General features: G+C 40.5%; 2 protein-coding genes and 1 long non-coding RNA gene across 3 annotated transcripts in view; 1 reads left to right on the forward strand and 2 right to left on the reverse strand.

Annotated features, from left to right (window-relative positions):
* The window catches only part of LOC137625874 (uncharacterized), a 28,920-nt gene extending 23,465 nt beyond the window's left edge, over positions 1–5,455 (forward strand). The window contains exon 3 of the long non-coding RNA XR_011040933.1: positions 4,443–5,455. This is a non-coding gene — a long non-coding RNA (uncharacterized lncRNA). The remainder of the gene's footprint in view (positions 1–4,442) is intronic.
* The window catches only part of Mpv17 (Mitochondrial inner membrane protein MPV17), a 509,363-nt gene that overhangs the window by 367,858 nt on the left and 121,479 nt on the right, over positions 1–20,026 (reverse strand). The gene's annotated exons all lie outside the window — the stretch shown is intronic.
* alpha-Man-Ia (alpha-Mannosidase class I a) overlaps positions 5,451–20,026 on the reverse strand; it is an 89,651-nt gene continuing 75,075 nt past the window's right edge. Inside the window, exon 9 of the mRNA XM_068356805.1 lies at positions 5,451–11,808. Within this exon, the coding sequence (XP_068212906.1) occupies positions 11,786–11,808 (23 nt within the window). The 3' untranslated portion in view covers positions 5,451–11,785. The remainder of the gene's footprint in view (positions 11,809–20,026) is intronic.

Genomic DNA, 20,026 nt, shown 5'->3' on the forward strand with positions numbered 1-20,026 from the left:
GGATTTTTGAAGGAAGCAACCAAGGCTATTGCTAGAGCAAGAAGAACTTCTACTATCAGGGTGTATCAATCCAAGTGGGAAGTTTTTAGAGCATGGTGTAAAGCTAACTCAGTTTCTTTATACAGTACCTCTGTAGCTCAAATTGTCAATTTCTCTTCCTCGACCATTAAAGGTACAGGAGTATGTTAGCAGCGGTCTTGAGGCATAGACATTTAGACCTCTCGAATAACAAGGACCTTCTGATCTCCTTAGATCCTTTGAAACCTCTATAAAACGTCAACAGGCTTCACCAGGCGGGATTTTAGACATGGTTTTAAAATTTCTTATGAGTGACAGATTCGAACCTTTGAACTCTGCTTCTTTTAAAGATCTGACCAAAAAGACTTTATTTTTTAGTAAGCTTAGAAACAGCTAAAAGGTTGAGTGAAGTTCATGCTTTTAGCAAACACATTGGCTTTAGAGAGGGCAAAGCTATATGCTCTGGCTTTAGAGAGGGCAAAGCTATATGCTCCCTGCAGCTTGATTTTCTAGCCAAAAACGAATGTCCTCACCCATGGCCAAAATCTTTCGAATTTGCTAACCTCTCTGATTTGGTGGGCGAGGAGCTGGTAAAGGTTCTTTGTCCTGTTAAAGCACTAAGGTTCTATTTAGACAGGACTCAAGGTTTAAGAGGCAGTTCAGAAGCTCTTTGGTGTGCCGTCAAAAAGCCTGCTTTACCTGTCTAAAAATGCCTTATCATATTTCATAAGACTTTTGATTAAAGAAGCTCACACACACACACTGGAGTGAGGCAGACCTTAAGTTCCTGAAAGTTAAGACTCATGAAGTCAGAGCTGTGGCAACTTCTGTGGCTTTTAAACAAAATCGTTCTCTGCAAAGTATAATGGATACAACGTTTTGGAGAAGTAAATCTGTATTCGCATTACATTATTTAAAACCTGTCCAGACTCTTTATGAGGACTGCTACACTTTGGGTCCATTCGTAGCAGCGAATGCAGTAGTAGGTGAAGGATCTACCACTACACTCCCTTAATCCCTAGGACCCTTTTCCCCTCTTGGAACTTGTATATATTTTTATAATTGGAGGAAATTGTTAGACAATCTTCCGCAATCTTTGACTTAGTCAGGTAGTCATTTGTTCCTTGAGAGTGCCCGGAACAAGGGTATTAGTTGAGGTCCTGTCAGCATAGAGGTTATTCACCGTTTAACAGCTCCTAGAGTTCTTCAGCCCCCTGGGTGGATCACTGGTTCTCAAAGGACAGCAGACTTATTAATGCAGAGAACCATTGAAGTCCGCTTCCTTAATAGGTACGAACCCTTAAGCTAGTTTTGTTTTAAACTCTTAAGTGAAATTCCATTAATGTTGCTCTCTCTGACCCGCCACCAGGGGTGTCAGTCAGCTATGATATATAACCAGCAGGTTAGTTTAAATGTTTTAAAATGGTATTTTCATAATAGAATAAATTTTTAAACATACTGTACTTACCCGCTGATTATATAACTTAAAATCCCCCCTTCCTCCCCTCTAGAGACCTATGGGCATGGAAAATCTGATACTAGGAGGGATAGTTCGACCTAACTCCGTGGTGGCGCTAGTGTATACCTGGCATATCTGTGTGTTTGCTGCGAGTTTTGAATTTTCTGCCGGACAGAAGCATAAAGCTATTATATATAACCAGCGGTTAAGTATGTTCAAATATTTATTTTATTATGAAAATATCATTTCTATCATCTTTTATCTTAGCCATAATGGTAAGAAGATAATCGAAGATAGAATCGTCCAGTACCGGATTCTGATGGATTAAACATGAATAAAAGTTGCCTGCCACAAACTTTTATCTCCTGAATCTAATAACATTCACATTCTTAGTAGAATTTATGAGAAGCAGGATACTCAATTCTAATATACACCCTTTCCCCTTGTCCTAGAAACTCAAGATCGGCTTCGATCTTTGAGGAGCGCTGAGGCGCTAACCAGTGGAAGCTATTCCTCCCTTGATACGAGTCACGGTTGCCTTCCCCAAGGTCATTGGTATGCTACCAGTAAAGTACCTTGATGAACATACAGTCCTTTTCGATTGACGATGTCCTGGTACTTGTCTTAATGAAAGATCTCGATGCATATTTCAGGAGAATCCATCTACTTTGCGTATTCATGTACTGGACTGAAAACGGAATGGGCAATGCTCAGGAGAGGAAGGTATGATTCCTCAGAGGCTGAGGTGCTCATAAGTCATATGCCTTCAGAGGCGGGCAAACATCAGGTGCTTTATGCATCTGAAGGTTGAACGGGAGAGCGTAGCACAGCTTTTTATAGGTGTATTGTGTGAAAGCTTATGCTAGATGAGTAGGAGTCTTGTTGGTAATTCCATATATACGATGTAGCATCTTGATAATCGTATAAGCAGTTAAAGCGGCCCTCTGAGGTCACCTAAATTGATGCAATGCGAGGACGAGTGATTGGGGTCTTGTGACGTGGGAATATCTGCGTGTCGTAAGTCCTAACTGATAACGTAGAATGTTGAGAAGCAGTAGACAGGTATCATATGTCTCGAACATTACAATAACTGTAAGAATAGGTGAGAGGAGCCTGATCGTGAAAAGCAGTCATACAGTGATGGTGTGCGTGGAGACCAGGTGCATGCATAGAGACAGAGAATGTATAGTCCATGCGTTTGACGATCTGTCTTGCGATGAATGGACTTGATGGAACCGGTTAGCTAGAATCAATGAAGTCTATGATGGGACTATATGCTAGTAATTATGATCACACTGCTTGTAAATTGTACACACCACCAAGATCCTTCTAATGGGCTGTTGTCTTTGTAGGAGGTGATTTCTGGAACTCTGAAGACGGGGCAAGGTTAGTGCCCTTTATCTTGATAGAGGGTATATGTGCTGTATCTCATGAGAGACAGAGCACTGGCAGCAGAAGTGTAAACACCTGTACCTCGTACTGATGTCTCCTCGAGCTGGATACATTCCTGTTATGTACTATCCTCGCATACTTGGGAAAATCGATCATGGAGACGACTTCAGTTGATCGGTCACCCTTTGATGAAGTTTTCTTTGGGAGAGAAGTTACACTGTACGCAGGTACAGCCAAGGGCACTATATTTATTACTTGGCAGAGAGTTGTGTGTGAAGACATTTTATCCCACTGTGAGCTAATTTCAGGCATATAACCCCCCCCCCCCAGTAGAATACAGAGCATATGTAGCAGGGAAGTGTGTACCAATACTTCTTGCTATGGTATAGTTTTCAGTACGAACAGTTTTGCCTCTCCCAAGAGAGAGATCAGCCAACCATAAAGGGGAAAATAAGGGGGGAAGACTCGACCTTTCAAACCGATAGTGCTTTTGCTTCTATGGGATAGAGAGTTGTGTTTGCCAACATTTTGCCCTATTGTGAGATCGACCACAGATATTAGGTTCTTGAACACCTGCATCAAATACCTGACTCCTCCCCATGAGAGTTAGGTTTTGGTACCAAACCATCCCTCGCTCGTAAATGAGTGGAGAGATTATTCAGTCTAATGTACGAGACTCCTAAAAGTCTGTCCTTTTGGACTTCGATGATGTCTTCTACTCGTTCCTTTTTATTTTAGGTGTGGCATTAAGAATCTAAAAGATGAGGCAAGAGGAGAAAGAAGAACTTGAGGGGTGCCTTCTACTAAGTCATATGTGCCGATGATTATGGTCCTACAGGGAGACACACTACATGGAACTCTTCAAAGAGACAGCACTACCAGGTGATACACCCATAGCACATTCTGGGGGTCAATAAAACTGGACGGATGAGGAAAGGCAGAACGTCTCCCCCTTAAACTCTGTAAAGTATTCCTTCGGTTGAGCACAAAGGTCCAAGAAATTCCAAATTCTTTGGTATCATTATCTAAAGCCCACACTAGTGAGGGAATGAACTGCAAAACTGGCAGGTTTGCACAAAAAACTGTTGCACAGCTTTAGTTATCGAGGAAACAACTGCATAATATTGTTTTCTTCCTTAATATTCCTCAAATACGATGATCTGAAAACATTTACCTAAAAGAAAAAGATTAGAACTGCTCGATATGAGGATACAGAGAAGTATGTTTGCACTGCTCGACAGACGAAATAAAAGTTTGAGGTCCGTGGCCACCCTGCAACTACTACTTCTACCCCCATCATTAAAAGTTTTAATGGGTGTTTACGGCTTCACTGAAATCGTACTCCTATTATAGGACGGTGGTTTGTGTTCATGTAGGAAAAAAATTGGCTTTAAAAAGTTGTTCTTTCATGATTAACTTTGATGTCGTCTTTATTTAAGTATGCTTTTGAGACAGTCAAACCTATATTGCATTTTATAGTAATTTTGGACTAAACATTAATCTTAATTGATTAAAATCTTGTGGCAGATAAACCAATACTGTATTTATTAACATTCCCTTTTTAATTTTTCAGTTTGGAGTGTTATCTTCAAGGATCCAGTTATCCGTGTAGAAATAGTGAAATTAAGAGAGAAGGATGTAATAGCATTCACATAAGCTTGTGAGCAATGAAAGGAATGTGATAGGGTAAGTTTAAACTGTCCAATTTACACGTTAAAAAAGAAATCCCAATGTGAATATTCATGTGCTTTCAACAATTAGGAGAAAATTTAATTTGAAGAATGAAACTCAACTCTTATGATTTTGCTTTTAAATAAGCACTCGCTTCTGTATTAATCATGTAAAGTAGCAAAAAATTAAAGTAGGTACAATATCTAAATTTAAAGGTTTTTGCGACACATTTTGTAACAAGCATTTAGAGGCAATGTGTAATGTGGAACCAGAGGAATGAAAATTCCTTGACTGAGACTACAAGATCTCTGTATACTGCTGATGCCATATACTTCATTACCGCTAATGCTCTTTATGGTATTACCAGAAGTATCGTGTGAATATCATGAAATTCAGTTTATTCAAACTGATTCTGGAGTGCTAAACCAAGACAAAAGAAACCAGGAATTGTGATAATTTCAAGGCTTGTACCAGCACTTTCTCCCCCAAAACAAGATTTTAACAGGATTAAAAATGAAAGTAAATCTAGAGGCAGTTATTATAAACATGGCTTAATATGTATTCTTACATATGATGGATATTTGAAAGATGGATTAACAAAGGCTTAATTGACAATATATGAAGATGAATTCAGATAAACTGTATTTTGATGGAAGTGAACACAGAATTCTAGAAAATATTAATATTGACACTAAACGCGACTGAAAAATTTAATTAATTTTGATACAGTATTTGATTGAAAAATATATCTACCCAGAATATCAGTCAGTCATCCAAAAAGATTTCTTTTCTTAAAAGATGATTGGAGAAGTGATTTATAATTCTTAATACTGTAATATGTAATTTTACATCAATAATTTTGAAACATTTTCAATTTGATGCCCTGGAGATTAAATAAAGCTAAAGGGTATGCGATTTCTTCTTTATTGTCATCATAAATACAGATTTCTCAATTATTAACCACTCGCTAAAAATACTCATGAAAGCCGCCAGTTTCACAGGGTATTCCTGTAACTGGAACAGATTTTTACTGTTAACAAAAGAACATCTCAAAATGCAAGTTCAGTAAACTACTCCATATGGTCTAAAGATTCCTGAATAAGACAGCATAAGGAAATCTGACCATGAGATTAGTTAAATTATACTATGGTCAATACCTGTATGCTGTACTATTACCTCCTGTTTTTTTTACACTTTCATATTAGCCATTTTACATTAGTAACTTCAGATTGACAATAACTTTTCGTCTCTATATTTTGGCTATATTAAGTAGTGAAACTAGAAAATATCAGTAGAGGAAATAGTTTAACTGACTTGTGAATCTGAATGAGAACAGATGTTAACAATATGATTTACCTGAACAAAATTACCCTATCCTTCCATTGAAACCTTGAAATATTTTATTTACACTACTTTACATAACTTTCAAGTCATTTTTATCACATTACATACTATTAAATATTAATATTCCTTAATCACTAAGAAAGCCAAAGACTTTGTACAGAAAATCTATAAAACTTGATAATAAATCTGTATATTATGACTTCTAAAAATAATCTATGCAATATCTAATGAAATGCAATTTAGAAAGGAATTGAAGAGGTACTGTACATGAATATTGGTAAGCAACTGTGAGAAAACAATTATAGTATCACTGTATAAAAGAAAAAAAATGGGCTCATGATGCTCTCAACTTACTTATATGCGCAGTAACACTTTCCTCTTATGAAAAAATTGCAAGAGATCCAACCATTTCAATAGACACCACTGGTAAGATTACTAAGAAAATGTGATGTGACCCTTACAAGCTGTAGCTTCATCAAACAACTGAGGATTGTTTGGACAATAAATTAAGGTGCTACATTGTTTTGGATGGAAGGCTGGCTGCTAACTGTACGAAAAACTAATGCTATGGCTGGAATTACCATTTCTGATTGTGGCACATTCATTTGCTGTCCAAAGTTACTCTACACAATTTTCAAAACTTAAGATTCTCAAATCTTTAGCACTGAGCAATACTGATAAAATATAAGTCAATGTTAAATATATTTGACTATAAGTACCAAAGTGTTTGTATATTTAAAATACCCATTAATTTTAGGAACCTCAACAGACCCTTGGAAAAGACTTAAGGAATTTTTAATCAAAGCCTAAAATTGGAATATCATCTAACTACAATACTTAGCATGGAATATCTATATAGAGAGAGCAAGAGCACAATATTCTGTATTAAATGATTCTCTAAAAAAAACACACTAACAACAACAACAACAACTCTCAAGCAATATCTCGTCAGTCAAATTAATTACATGTACGTATCTAAGGGGTGTTCTGGGCCACTCAAATTGCTTCTCATACAGTCTACTGTATATGGAAATGAAATTGATACAACTATGTAACAAAGCTTTGAAGTTACACACATATGAGTATCAAATGAACATTTCATCTTGTCATGAGGACAATACTTGACAGAAAGGCCAATTCAGAATGAAGGAAGCATCTACTTGGCTACTGGCTTAAGTAGATTGCCAAGCAAGGCTTTTTTGTAAACTGTAAGATGCATGGCTCTGAACTAGCTATCTGCAAGGCTCTTTGCCCCTCTACTTTGAGGGGCTTTATAAACCATCACTACTAATGCTGTTAATTGGGAGGTAGAACAATCTAGATTTTAAAATTTGCTTACTACCAAAAAAATAAAAGGATTTCCCCCATGTACTTAATATTTGACAAGTAATATTTTCCAATTTTACTCATCAAATATTTTGCCAGCACTTCAACCATAAGTCACCTTCATATTCAGTACATTATTGAAAGGCAAGGATTAAAAGCACAACTACTGCACAAAAATAATTTCAGGTCATTTCATGGAATATTTAGAGATTTCTATTGAAACTTGAAACAGTTTACCAAATAGGCAATGTCCAAAACAAAAAAAATTCAAAAACTTCCTTCACCCTTGCACAATGTACACATCCCTTTTGTAAATTATTACCAATATCAAGAAACAAACTTTCCCAATAATGTAAATTAGCCAATTGTGAAATAATTAGTTAGGGTCTTATGTTCACCCCTTATTCAATAAAAATAAAATTACAAAGCCACAAACTTTCACGTTATGATAATGGCTAAAATTAAATGAACTGTTTTCAATATTACCCATATACCAATAATGAATTAATTCCATTACTATATAACCGAAACACTAACCTTACATAAATAAATGATTAGTTTTAAATGATACAAAACCTAGATTCATAATTTAATTAATAAACAAGAGCTTGTGTAACCAAAAAAAGATGGCAGGTAAAAGTACTAACCTTTATAATTTTTCACACATTACATTTTTTCACATATTTAGGAAATTACAAGGGTATTAAGTACTTTATAAATTAACTGATATTTTAATAAATTACTGCAAAACACAAAGTGAACAAAATAATTTTTTTTTTTACCATGAATGAAAGAAAAGGTGCAGCTTAATAGCAATGATCTCAATTACTGCTTTTATTCACTTTCGTTCATTGGTTTATCCTCTATAGAATATCTCTTCACTGCAAAGGCAAGACCAACCATGAAAATGCTACTAAACGCTGTATAGACCAATTGTGTACTAAATAATAACTACCAACCTTATCCCAAACAATTGTCCAACTGAGCTGTCTTTCTGAGTCTATCAATCCATTTCTTTGCTTATATTTTAGTTTGATGTTCTCATGAATTTTAATTTATCTTGAACTTTTGATAGCCTTGATTATCTTACAAATATGACTTTTAGACTATGTAATGTACCATTTAAAATCTTGCTCCAAATACTACAAAAATGTTGAACTCTATTCTGAAACCTTGAGGATGAGATCCTACATTTAGTATTTGCCTGTAAAAGCATTATGATATTTCAGGAACAGATTTTATGTGCAGTATATCAAATTTATAGAAAATAATGAAAAAGTAAATTTGATTTCAGGAAAACAAACCATACGAGATGGGCGGTTTATCACTGTGCAAGGAATATTCTAACTAATCTGCCAAAAAAAAAACCTCATATGAGAAACCAGAAATAATAACTTTCACCTTCATCCCAACAACAGAAAAGAAAAGCTAACCTTAGCTTTACATTAGACATCAAATATTAGCAATGAGTAACAAATACACACCAAAGGATGTGCAAAGAACACTGCATTCTACAACCTCTCTCTCGCGCACATTATTTCACATATACATCTTTCATTTATTTTTCCATTTGAAAAAGTTAAATAAAAAAATCTCATTAGGCAAAATCCCTAATTTACATTAAAATCAAAATATCAATAAGACCTGAACAAGCCAGCTTGTTTTCTACTGGATACCAGTAAAATAGTAATCAGAACTCATGTAATTTCCAAATACTCTTGGTGTGAAACAAAATTGCATATACTAATACAGTAGTCTACACGGCACTTCATTATTTTTTGTATGATACTGTAACCAGTCCACAGAGTCAGATTTCTTCGACAACGCTAAAATTATGGAATACCTGTACCTGAAAAGTACTGAATAAAACAATAATAAGGCCAGAATAGAGAAAACCCTCACTGTTATTTCTAATAAAATAAAAACCTACGACTAAATTCAATGCCAGAAAATCTTGTGAAAAATAAAAAATAAAATCTTTGAAAAAAATAGAGAAAAAAATTCATGCTGACACTACATGAAAAACATGCTTTCTTATGTATAATGTGGTTATAACATGACCAATTTCTTTTTTACAAGCATGTGGACGGATGGACAGAGACTAATACAGATACATAATACAACCCACAAATAGTGGGAATATAGAGAAAACAATTAGCTGGTGTACTGTTTGATATACCGGCAGTTCAACCCCTACAAATTAAGATATAAAAAGAAAATTAAATACTGTACAATCTTCACAAAATTATATTAAATTTTACCTACTGATTAAAGAAATTCAACTGGTAAATACCAACGGGGCAATAACATATCACAGTTCAAAGAAATGAAGCAAATATTTCAATTGTAAACAATAAACGATGAATATCTGGAAAATAAAAATGTTATTTGTAAAAACAACAATCCATTACAATTAGGGCACTTTCTACCACAGGATTCTAACTGTGGCTATTGTAAACTTTTGAACATTTAGTAACTATAAAAAAGAAAAGACTTTTGATTATCTAGTCAAGAATTGGGTTGACAAGGGGAAAATGGGGTTATGAACTGAATACCATAACAAAAGAACTCACCTAGATCACAGTTGTTTATGGATTAGTTGAATTAATTTTTTTTCAATAAACAAAGCATAATTTGTTAAATGAGTTCCTGGATTCATAACAGATTCATTCTGTAAGAAATACATCCTTTATCTTATACAAAAATGTACATTTTTGGATTAAGTATTTCATAACCAGTTGTCAATTTGCAATACTGCCTGATGTTAAGGAATGTTTTGCAAATTTTTTATAGTAATTTAAAAATATATTTTCAATATCAGGTAGCACCAGCCCCTATATAAAATTTTCAAGCTAAAATGACCAAGGTAAACTTCCAATCTGTGTACTGTATATTTGTTTACATTAATTATACAGGACTTTTCTTTATGACTAAGTCCTTTCAAAAAATATTTCTAATTTTCTTTTCTTGATGATATTAATTAAAATCTTCAAGTACTAAATTAACTAATCTTCCTTTACTTATGTTTCTTTTGCTTTATCTATCTACTGTTCAACTAGTTAGATCTAGCACAGTGATTTTGAATTATAATACATATTCAAGACTTTCAAAGGTTAAGATTATTCAAATGGGAGGAAAAGTCATTTAAATTCAATTTTCATAAGGTTACCTTGCAATAAAAATAGGTTTTGCATACCTTTATAATTTCACTTGCATGACTTTGAATTAAGTATATCAAGATTTATAAATTTCTAGGATAACACAGAAAATTAATTATTAAATTTACAAGCCATAAAACTAAATTACAGATATTTTTCCTTATACTCTGTGACAATATGCTATTATTTACAGATAACAGTAATGCTAATCTAATCTTGATAGCAGATCTATAATTAGTTAAATCCTAATCTTGACACAAAATATTGTCACATTTTGCAGACCTAACACCTTTTGGGATATTGTGTAGTATAAGAAAGAAATATAGTAGAGAGTAAATGCCAACATGTAATGATATAAATGAAACACAAACTAATACACACTTGAAGTCCTTAAATAATAAGTCTATACATATTAAATTTCATTCAGTTTACAGTAAAGCATGGTCTATTGGAAATTGAATGATTAAATTTGTTCTTGTCTAATCAAGGTAATTTTTGTGCTAGGTAATAAAATAGGAAGATATTTACTAAAACAAGATAGCGTACAAGATGAATAGTTGGTTCTCCCAGTGTGTGAAATAATAAAAAAAAAAATGATACAATGTGAAGACTGTACAGTAACTCCCATTCACTTCAACTCATTGTAATGGTTATCCTACACTGAAAGCTAAAGGCATATGCAGTTGTCTTTCACACCAGATATCAGTATCAGTACATGGAATGATTGCTGTAAAATACATGACTTAGAACCAAATCACTGATGTAGTTCTTGGTGTCTAAACATGATTACGCATAACTCCTACACCTCTAAATTGTATTTAGAGTTTAATGTCCACTAAATATCATAGACTTTGCAAGATCAGTAATCATGAACTTTGAAGTATATTGTTGATCAAGGATTGTCATACAAATAAAATCACTACTAAACATGTATCTGTGGTCCTAAATATAACCTTAAAATCTACCAAAATGGTCTAAAGATTGGAAGTAATAATGTTGCTTTGCACCTGATCCCATCAATGCTTCGTTTTATATTTATCCCAAGTGAAAAAAATATATATAGCAAACAATTAAAAGGTGGAATTTTTAATACTATCTTTCTACAAAATATAACATAGGAAAAGGAAATAAATTTTACTTACGACCTGTATCGACAATATACAGCACAGTGGTATCAATATGACCGATCAGCACTCAAAGTTCAAAATGCCTGATTATGTAACATTTACAAGTCAACAATAGGGTAAGGACAAACAAACCATTTACACTTTCATACAGGATAAACAATTGGGTCTCTAGAGGCATGAATAACATCATGCCGAGGCTCAGCCATGAAACTCAAGTCCCAGGAGAATTTTAACAGCCGACCATTATAATTTCATATCATCTTATGCCAAAATGACTCGCTTCCTTCAGCTTACTGCCACTGGTTATCAGTACCTGAAAAAGGAATAAAACTTGAAAATCTTTTTTTTTACTTTTGAATGGCAAATATAAGCATAATTTTCATCACAGAGGAATTCCCATTATAATCTCAGTTATGCTATTAAGCAATAGTTGTTACTATTACTATTAGGTTGACCAGTCTCTCATTACACAAAGGTATCTTCACAATGCCTTAAAAAACCAAACTATGGTAACTTTAATTCAGTCCTCAATACACTTCAACAATAGATAAGATCTTGGAAAAATCCCATGGAAATTCAGCTGGTTCTTCTTTCAGTTACGTGCTGCAACTCTTTACCATTTATGTATGATATACAGCATAGAATTATTAGTTCATGGTCAGATTACAACACGCCTAAAGAAAATTTTCTACGACAAGAAAAACCAAACCATCAGAATGCAAATAGAGCTGTCTTCATATGAGTGTTTTGATTTTTCATTTTTTATTTTATTTTTGCATGCATGTCAGTTAACACCAAGGCAATCATGCATTGTAATGCTGAGCATACAAAGTTTATAAATATTACATGGTGACTTATGTATGACTGGTGATTTTATTAAAAATCTCAAAATCTGTAGCCAAATAAAACTTTTTCTAAGTATTTAAATATCATTAAAAACTATACTGTTTTCGGCGTTTTTCCAGTTTTTTCGTCGTTTTTCACTGTTTTTAGCTGTTTTTTTCCGTGTTTTGATTTGAAAATCTTCCATACTCATGCCATCACCAGAAAATGCTTAGGGTACCAAAATATCTCTCTCGTAGAGGTTCCTGATATTGGAAAGCATTGTAGGCATTTCTAAAAGGTCCGGTAATGTAACGTGAGAGATGGTAACCCAAGGAGCAGAATGACCTCATTACTTAAGTGGTGGGTTGTGTCCCAAATTCCATTAAACCAATCCAAATAATTGGTTTTAATAAAAATAACTATATGTAAACAATATATGTAATGATTAAAGTACTTTATCATTAGATTATTGTACTGTACTCATGGCTTGGTAGAGATATCTAACTTTTGTATCTTTCTTACTTAATAATGTACAGTTGAAAATTTTTTCCATTTCTCCTTCATTATTTTCCAAGCAACTTCTACTGATATTTTCACTATCAAGCAAGAAGTTAAATTATTCTAAAAAGGACCAGTATAATGGGTAAAAAAATCTGTAACACAAAACACAAGGAAATGGAAAAGGTATAAAGAAATACAATTGCTGAAGTACTTTTAAAAAATTATGATGGAAAACAGTAAAGGTAAAAGTCAAACAATGAAACTTATAATGGACTATCATCAAACAAGCCTTTGCCCTAAGAAATGACTACAAAGACCATCTTATTATGAAGAAACATCACAAATTTTAAGTAATTTGTATTTTTCCTAACAGTAATTACCTAGAACTACTTTCTTAGGAGTATCTAGGATCTCCTCCCATCCGACCAGAATTTTGTGTAGTTTACCCTACTCCCGTTCTCTGGCGGAGTGATACGCGCCTAGAAACGACCTGGGGTCAGAGAGCACGCTTGCTCAGGTCTCGCTCTCCAGTAAGTTTTGTCAGATAGGTTTCTATTAAGTCCTGTAAGTCACTCGGGGTAGGATGGGCGGGCCATAACCCGAAAGTAGTTCGAGGTAAGTACAAATTACTTAAAATTTGTGCTTTGTTCCAATACGAACAAAAAGTACTTACCTCGAACTACTTTCTTAGGAGACTTATACCTAAGGAGGTGGGAGTGTACCATAGGACCTAGAGACCGTGATGAGAGAAAGGGGGGAGAACCTAGATAGGAGGCTAGGTTCTGGTGACCCTTCAAGAGAAAACATGAGAAAATAGGGAAAACTACCCAAAAAAAACTATCTGAGTGTCTAAGTAACTCACCTCTGTAAAACTCTTTGGAGACGTATCCATTCACTGACGATGTAAATCCTGGCAGTCAAGGGTTTTAGTGTCATTTCAGGAAGGGTAATAAGGGAACAGGGGGGTAAGGAAGGAACCTGTCTCTCTAGGACTTACTGTATGTGGTTACCGTGGGGCTACACCTTTAAATCTTTTATAGCGCTGAAATGACAGGACCGAGAGAGAATCCGTCCAAGGACCTCCTCGAACATTCCTTCAAGTAGTGAGCTGTGAAGGTTGACTAATTGGTCCAAGTACCCGCCCGTTGGATTTGGCCGACTGCCATGTTCTTTTCAAAGGCCAACGAAGTACTCAGCCCTCTGATGTCGTGGGTTCTAGGTTTACCTGGAATAGGCATCCCTGCAATACTGTTGGCCCTCATGATCATTTGCTGTAACCAGAAGGAGATCGTGTTTTTGAAGACTGGTTTCTCCACCAAACCTGAAGAAATGAACAGATTCTTGATTTCGGGTCTAAGCTTGACTGTCCTCTCCAAGTACTTCTGCACTGCTCTGACAGGGCACAGCCGCAAGTCCCTCGGGTCGTCTGTGCGTGGAATTACCGGCACCGAGAAGCCTTCGAACTTGTGGTCCCAGACTGCGGGGTTCTGGGTCTTGGCCACGAAGGACGGTACGAACTTTAAGGTAGCTTCACACCAACCTTTCGAGTGCGACATCTCGTATGAGAGTCCATGTAGCTCCCCTACTCGTTTTGCCGATGCCAGTGCTAACAGAAAAACTGTCTTGAGGGTGAGCTCCTTGTCCAAGATGTCCTTCAGGGGCTTGAAGGGAGGTTCCGTCAAGATCTTCAGGACCCTAGCTACGTCTCATTGGGGCACCCTAACCCCTTGAGGATGGCATAATTGCTCAAAGCTCTTGATGAGCATCGAGATGTGTCTGGAGGAACCTAGGTCAATGCCCTTCAGGAGAAAGACCTGTCCTAGGGCAGCTCGGACTCCTTTAATGGCGGGAATAGACATCTTTACCTCGTCCCCAAGATAGACTAAGAAGTCCGCTATCTCTGGGATGGAGGCCTTTAACGGCTTGATGATCTTTGCGACACACTACCTCGTGAAGGTCGCCCATTTTGCCTGGTACACAGCGGCTGATGACCGTCTCAGGTAACCCGACATCCTCGTTGCGGTCTTCACCGAATACCCTTCCTTCCTCAGGAGACGCTCGATAACCTCCACGCGTGAAGGCAGAGGGACCGAGGGTTTTCGTGGAACCTTTGAAAGTGTGGATGCCGGAGAAGATCCCACCTGTCCGGAAGGGGCCAAAGTGGAAGGCGCGCCAGTTCCTTTAGATTCCCGAACCACTCTGTGAGCATTCCGAAGGAAGGGACGGCGTACACGTCGAGGTTGTCCCAAGGATGCTGGAAGGTATCCTCGAACGCCGCCCTTGGGTCTGACACAGGAGAACAAAACACGGGGAGCTGTGCGTTCAGTCTCGTGGCGAAGAGGTCTATTACTGGCAAGCCCCATTTCTGAATCAGAGTCTTGGCCACTTCTGGGTGCAGGGACCACTCGGACCCCACCACTTGACCCACTCTGCTGAGGCCGTCGGCCAGGACGTTCCTCTTCCCTGGAATGAACCTGGCCGAGATTTTGATCTGCTCCCTTTCGGCCCATTCCAGGAACTCCATCGTGAGGCCGCACAACTCCTTTGATATTAGTCCCCCTTGCTTCTTTATGAAGGCCACCACCGTGACGTTGTCGCACATCAGTGCCACGGTGTTTCGCTGGATCTTCTGAACGAACTCTAAGCATGCCCTTTCACTGCTATCATTTCCAGTACATTGATGTGCAAGTTCTTCTCCTCGGTTCCCCACCTTCCTCTCGCTGTGCTGTCGAGGAGATGAGCACCCCAACCCTCCTTTGATGTGTCCGTGAACAGGAGCATATCCGGAGGATCGTCCACGAAGGGCATCCCCTTGATCAAGGGTGTTCGAAGTGTCGTGCCACCACTTGAGGACCTCCTTCGTTTCTGGGGACATCAGGACCACCTTGTGTGGGGAGTCTCTCTGGTTCCAGCCCTCCTTCAGATTCCACTGTACTCCTCTGAGTTTGAGTCTCCCCTGTGGGACTAGCTTCTCCAATGACACGAGCCTATTAGTCTCTGCCAGTCCTTGGCTGACCCGACAGGAAGGGCCGTAGGATCTGGCTCAGGTTATCTAGTCTATCTGCGGAAGGGAATGCTCACGCCAACCGGGAGTCCAGGACCATCCCGAGGTAGGTCATCCGAGGTAGGTCATCCTGGTGGAGGGTATCAATTGGGACTTCTTCAGGTTGATGGTGATACCCAGGACGTTGCAGAACTGTAGGAGCTTCGCGCCTTGCCCCCTCAGTGTTTCCTCTGAGGCTAAAAGTAACAACCAGTCCTCCTGGTACCGAATGAGGCGGATGCTGTTCGTGTGCCCAGGCTGAGACTGTCGTGAAGATCCTCGTGAAGACCTGAGGGGCTGTGGACAGCCCGAAGCAGAAAGTCTTGAACTGCAACGTTTGGGTACCCCATTTCACCCTTATGTACTTCCTGCTAGAGGGGTAGACAGGGACCTGGAAGTATGCGTCTTTGAGGTCTATGGACATCATGAAGTCTCCTTCCGTCAAGGCTGCTAAGACCGACTTCGGGGTTTCCATCTTGAAGTCGTCTTGCACAAGAACCTGTTGAGGGCCGAGAGGTCTATGACCGGTCTCCAGCCCTCTGTCGCTTTCTCCACCAGGAAAAGTCTGCTGTAGAACCATGGACCTGGGTCTTTGACCGGTTCCATTGCCCCTTTCGCTAGCATAGCAGACCTCTTCCTGAAGGGCTGTTCTTCTCAAGGGGTCCTTCGGTGCCAACCATTCCGCTTCTTGATCTGGTATTAGAGGTGGGGGGGTCCACCAGGAAGGGCAACCTGTAATCTTCTTTCAGGACTGTCACGGTCCACGGGTCCGATCCGTGGTCCCGCCATGCTTGCCAAGAATGTTTGAGGCATCCCCCCACCTGAGGCTTCGGCAGGAGTAGGGGGCCTCTCTCCCAATCTCCTTCAAGAGATGCGGCCCGAACGACCTCTTCTGGCGGCTGAATAGGATGGTCTAAATGATGACTGCGCAGCCGACGTTCCCCTACGGGAGGGTTGCTGCCAGGATGTCGAAGGGGCATCGCTCCTGGGTTGGTTAGGCGAGGTGCGAGGAAGGAGACGGACGTCAGACGGAGCTCTCCTATGGGAAGGCCTTCATGCTGGTGGGGACCTGGGTTCCGCCACACCCTTTAGTTTCATCACCCTCTCCATCGTCTCTTCCACTTCCTTGAGGGGGAAAACCGAGTCGTCCCACAGCTCCTCAGGGACCTCGCTTCCCTGTCGGGGAGTCTCCTTACCAGCCTGCTGAGCACTGTGTCCTTCTTCCTCAGAATCCAGTTGGCAGCTTGCATTATTGACTGGTGGGAAAGGAACTTCAGGGCCTTACCTCCCGAGCTAATCAACTCCTTCAGTAAGGCCTGATTTTCCAGAACTGCGAGATCATGCGCTGACTGGAATCCCTATACAGCTCCTCCATCATGGCAGTCTCCGCGGGGAGCAACAAACCGGTGCCGTGGTAGCTCTCTCCTCCGCTGCCCCCCTGTCCCAAGATGGCGACTGCCGGTTCTACTGCGCGGTGGCCTTCAGGGAGGTAGAACCGGGACTGCGTCTTCAGGCCCTGAAGAAGTCTAGATGCACTTTGGTTCTTAGGGGCTTCAGCGTAGTTGGCCACAACCTTGCTCACGTGCGCCAGTCCCCTTGCCAAAGGGAGGGCTAGCGAGGGCCTCTGCTGCACAGGCGCATCCACCAATCTGTTGAGGCTCGAGAGCCAGACCTCGTCAGAAGAGGGCTCTGGTTCGTCCAGCCTATGGTGCCGCCGGATGAGGCCTATCACCCTCCTGTATGCGGAGACCTCCGCTGGCGAACCTTCTTCTCCGTCTTCCACCTTCTCCAATGGGGGCCTCAGTTCTCGTGAGGAAAGACCTCCGACGGGGGGAGCCGCACGGGGAGGAGGTATCCTTCTGGAGTGGTCCAGATCCTTCTCTTCAGGTAGTAGGACGGCCATCGCCGCTGGAACGGAGGACTCCGTCCTGGTCCTATCTCTTCTCCCGACGGACCATGGGTCTGCGGGCTTGCCCGTCGAGGAAAAGTGCTTCTCCCGTTCCGGACGACTCAACGACGATCTAGAGGCCGAGACGCGGCTGCCAGACCGAAGAGGCGACTCTCACCGCTGGGCGGGTGGAGTCAGAACCTTCGCGGACTTATGCCTGTCCCTTGGTGCCTGATGTGACGAGTCCCTCCGTCGGTCATACCTCCTCTTGTCGGCCAATCCTACTGGTGAGCGGGGCCTGGGACACCATGCCGAGGTGCCCGCGACTGCTGCAACACCCAGGAGTTGACTACGGGAAATGGAGACTCGTACCCATTCTTCTTCCAGCGAAAGACTTCTCCTGAACTTCCTCCTGAGGGACCTGAAACGTCTCCTCCCGTGGCGAGAGCGTGAACGGGAGCGCGAGCGAGATCTTCTCCTGGGGGACCGATCTCGTCGCCTCCTATGGTCCCTCGGATCTCCGTCTTCTGATGAATAAGAGTAGGCCTCTACCGAGGAGCCCGAAGACCTGTAGGACCTCGTTGGAGGGGCTGAGACTTGCTGTGTTGCTGGTGGTACCGCATGGGGTTCGGCCAGCGAAGAAGGCTCCATGAAGTCCACCAGGAACGAAGCTGAAGGCGTTAGAGGGGAGCGAGGGAGCTCCTCGCTGGGGAACCAGGTCTCAAAGTCCTCTTCTGTCCTCAGGGGCGACCTGAAGGACGTTTTCGGAGGCGCCCACCCAGGGACGTCTGATGGCGGCGAGTCGTCCTTCTCGGCAGCACCCTCGGCTGCTGACGCAGCTGAAAAACCTGTCCACGAGACTGGAGAAGAGACTGTTACTGTTTTTCCCCACATCGGATCATCCAAAGAGACGGGACCTGCTTTCACCAGGGCTCCGTCCTCTGGATACACACCTGCCCCCCCTTCAGGCCCCCCACTTGCCTGGACCGAAGACATAATCCCACTGTCCGGTAATTCAGACTCCTGGGGAAGGGCCACAGGCCGCTTCCCTGCAACAGACTTACCTCGACCCCTACTCTGGGTAGGAGAAGACGGCAGAGAGAGACTGTCCGACGGCACCCCGGGCGAAGCGACGCTGGACTTCCTAGGGGACCGACGAGATGCCTTCTTTTTCTTAGTGCCGTACCGCACCCACTGCACTTCATTCCAGGACTTGTACTCCGGACACTAGGCTTTAGAGGAACACACACTGCCCCTACACGACGAACACAAGGAGTGCGGGTCAACTTCGGGCTTAGAGAGGAGAGCGCCACACAATTTCCCGGCTACAGGCCCAGGGCAACGACAGGGATGCTCCATAACGCACTAGTAATACACCACGAGACACAGGAACACAGAGGGAAAGGATAGGGAAACACACAATGGGACCACGCGAGACACAAAGGGATCGGGGACACACTGGGTTAAGAGAACGTCGGGGTGTTAATGCCGACGCGACCAGAAACTTACTGGAGAGCGAGACCTGAGCAAGCATGCTTTCTGACCCCGGGTCGTCTCTGGGCACGTATCACTCCGCCAGAGATGCCCCGCATAGGAAACGGGAGTAGGGTAAACTACACAAAATTCTCATCGGATGGGAGATCCCAGATACTCCTAAGAAAGTAGTTTGAGGCAAGTACTTCGTGTCAGAACAATCCAGAATTACTATATGAAAACCATAGAGTACCGGTATGAAGAGAGAGCTATTAGAAATACCATGGTAGGTAAATCATCAAAATTTTAAATAAATGAGGATTGGATAATTTTTTTTTCCAAGTAACGAAATAAGATAGGCAGCTATGAAATGTGTATTAGGGAAAGCTTCTGGGGACTACAACATGTAATGTAAATCATATATCCTCTCACAAAGGTGGACTGAAACAGCAAAGAAGAAAGGGGCATAAATGAACACAAATGAATTAACAAAAAAGTGGATTTGAGCTAACCCCACTGCCACATCATATTTATGTAAAATCTATCTGTCTATCTACCACGGCACTTCCCCCAAAATATGGGGGATAGCCAACATCTAAAGAATAAAAGTGGATTTTTGCTCTGTTCCTCCTTGCCTGACAAGGGGTTCAGCCGAGTTTGGTTCGTACTGCTATGGTGCCAATTATGTAAAGCAAATGAGAAAATTTCAAAAAAGTCTCAAGTAGAGCTAGTTTTAATAAACTCAAAGTATTTAGTTAATGGCTTCATGGTGCTTGAAAAAAAATGCTGTTCCACATCTTG

The sequence above is a fragment of the Palaemon carinicauda genome, chromosome 33 (assembly GCF_036898095.1).
Source record: "Palaemon carinicauda isolate YSFRI2023 chromosome 33, ASM3689809v2, whole genome shotgun sequence".
Classification (NCBI taxonomy): domain Eukaryota; kingdom Metazoa; phylum Arthropoda; class Malacostraca; order Decapoda; family Palaemonidae; genus Palaemon; species Palaemon carinicauda.